General features: G+C 41.0%; 1 protein-coding gene across 1 annotated transcript in view; it reads left to right on the forward strand.

The window, feature by feature from the left end:
• Positions 1-1,569, forward strand: part of LOC116393533 (connector enhancer of kinase suppressor of ras 3-like) — a 33,959-nt gene extending 32,390 nt beyond the window's left edge. Inside the window, exons 20-23 of the mRNA XM_031865928.1 lie at positions 51-145; positions 236-461; positions 901-1,073; positions 1,209-1,569. Coding sequence (XP_031721788.1) covers positions 51-145; positions 236-461; positions 901-1,073; positions 1,209-1,388 — 674 coding nt within the window. The 3' untranslated portion in view covers positions 1,389-1,569. The remainder of the gene's footprint in view (positions 1-50; positions 146-235; positions 462-900; positions 1,074-1,208) is intronic.
• Positions 1,570-2,778: the final 1,209 nt, after the last annotated feature.

Raw genomic sequence — 2,778 nt, forward strand, 5'->3', positions numbered from 1 at the left:
TCTCTTTCGTTCCCCCCCCCCCCCCCCCCCCCCCCCCCATCTTTGTGCAGAGTGCTACAGTGAGGGCAGCGACCTAGATGCTGACGAGCTCGTCTCCACTTCCTGTTCTCTGAACTCTGAGCAAGAAACAGACAATTCTGAAAATGTGAGGAACAAAAGTGTGAAGAGAGAATCATTTTAAATCCTCCATATGGTCTATTTTTTATTTTTTTTAAACATACTGACCTTCTCACAGGGAGACGTTCTTCGGCCTCTCTGCGACTCAACACCAACCAGTGAAGACAGACGAAGGAGCCCCTCGGAGGCCGGAGGCATGAGTGAAGACAGAAGAAGAAGAAACGCCTCAGAGGGCGGTGAACCTCTGTCCTGGCTGGACGTCCCGGGACCTGATGGAGCCAGCGGAGGACCCTGCCTCCCTCTGCTGCACATCGACAAAGAAACCGAAGAGGAGGTCGTCCACGGTAAACACCTGAACTCCACTGATTTTACATGCGTTTCTACTGCATTTGTATTTAAAAAGTACTATAAACCCTTTAGTGTGTCCAGAGGGCCCTGTGTGATGTCTGGTGAATGTCCTCGAGTGATGTCACTTGAGTCGGAAAACTACAAGTTTGAAAATGTAAAAGAAATCTGGAGGTGTGGACCTGAAGGGAGACCTCTGTAGTTGTAGTTGTATCATGTCACCGGGACGCAGCTCCAGAGACAGATGGCTGGCTAGTTAGCCAGCTAGTTAGTTAGCTTGTCGTTCTCCGGAGACAGATGGCTGGCTAGGTAGCGAGGTAGCTTGTTAAATCCACCGTGCATTAATGCTACACTGGTTACAGAAAATGATCCAAACAAAGTGTGTGGATGAAACATTACGTTGTCTGTTGTTAAAGAGTCCTCTTTCTCTCTTTGCAGAGAAGCCCCCTGACGAGATGGAGAGCCTCTACAACCACCTCAGGGCAGCCAGCTTGTCTCCGATTGGCCGGTCCAGTCAGAGGGACTTCAGAGCGTCGTTCGTCCGACGATGTCAGAACGACAAAGTCAACGACAAGCTTCACCTGCTCCGGATCCTCAGCAGCACGCTGAAGGTGAAGTCAAAGTAGTGATACCACAGTGTAGAAATACTCTTAAATACTCTTATTCTGTTTCATTAGATAATATTATATTATTCTGTTTTTATCACTAATGAATACGTATAAGTACTTTGTCTGTCCGTCCTTCAGGCCAAAGAGTTGGAGCTGCGGGTGGTGGATCAGGTCCTGACCGACCCGGTTCTCGTGGCGCCCATATACAGGAAGTGGAAACTCTCCAACTTCGTCCTGCTGCAGGAGATCGTTCAAGGCAACCAGGCAGCAGGGGGCGCTGCAGGGCCGACACCTCGGGACGCATTCACGCAGAGATGAACAAAAGAATACTCACAATACTCCAACAAAAGAGTCACGTGAGGCTGAGCGTAACGTGTCCTCACACAACGGTTCATTTCACATCTGACCAAAGAGTTGTTCCTCGTTTTTTGTGCGTTTTCCTACAAAAGTCCAGCAACACGGGTCGATTTCAAACTAAAGTTCCGTCTTCACAGGAAACAACTCAGTTAAGTTTAGGCAACAAAAGTATTTAGTGGAGACAGAACCTGTTTCTTCTTTCTTCTTTTTCAGAATTTCTTTATCAAGAACCGGTAATTCTTCCGCTTTTACGTGACTTGTTTTAAATGTGTTTTATTAATTTATGGCGTGCTTTGTAATCTGTGTGCGGTTCGTTCTTTGCTTTTCCGTTTCAAAAGTGAATCGAAAATTATTTTTATTTTTTTCTGTTTTAAAAAACGGAATGGAAAAGCAGTGAGGAGGATTTTTAAATATATGATCTGCGTCATGGAGAAAAACGAAAACCGCTCCAATAATTCTTCTGTTTTTTCTTCTTTTTCAGTTTTTCCGTTCTGATTTTAATAAACGACTCGATTTTGAAACATAAAAACAAAAAGAGCGAACGATGCACGGACTCTTTGTCATTATTACCATATGTATTCTACTTTTATCATTTATCAGTCTTTGTAACTTGTTTTTGAGAAGTTCTATTAATAAAGTTTATTATTGTTTATGGAGAGTAACTAAGTACTTTTATACACAAATCGTAGTACAATGTTGACGTTCTTGTACTTTATAACTCTACTCTACAATAATCTGACAGATTTAGTTACTTTACACATTCAGATTATTAATAAACTAATAAATTATGATGTATTATTATAGAGTGAACTACCCAGCAGTATATAAAATAATCAGCTGTGTTAACGAGTGTCTGTCTTTAATAATCTCACATTCATAACATTTAATTTGCTTTCTTTATATCTTTCCACTAAATATCCAGAACCTCCAGCTACAAACGATTCCAGCTTTCTTTATAATGATGATATAATAAAAATGTCAAGGAACCTGCAATTAAAACCACCAATTAAATTCTTTACTTTAACATAAACAGAAGCGTCTCCTAAAACACAAAGTACAGTTACTCAACTTTTGTACTTAAGTACAAATTTGAGTTAGTTGTACTTAACTTGAGTACTTTGTTTTAATGCCACTATAATTCTACTTCACTATATTTATGACAAAAAGACTACAAAGAGACAGAAAGAGACACAAAGAGACTACAAAGACACACAAAAAGGCTACTAAGAGATACAAAAGACTACAAAGAGACACAGACGCACAAAAAGACTACAAAGAGACACGTAAAGACTACAAAGAGACACAGACACATAAAGACTACAAAGAGACACAGACACACAAAAAGACTACA

The sequence above is a fragment of the Anarrhichthys ocellatus genome, unplaced genomic scaffold (genome assembly GCF_004355925.1).
Source record: "Anarrhichthys ocellatus isolate YVR2014 unplaced genomic scaffold, GSC_Weel_1.0 scaffold34, whole genome shotgun sequence".
Classification (NCBI taxonomy): domain Eukaryota; kingdom Metazoa; phylum Chordata; class Actinopteri; order Perciformes; family Anarhichadidae; genus Anarrhichthys; species Anarrhichthys ocellatus.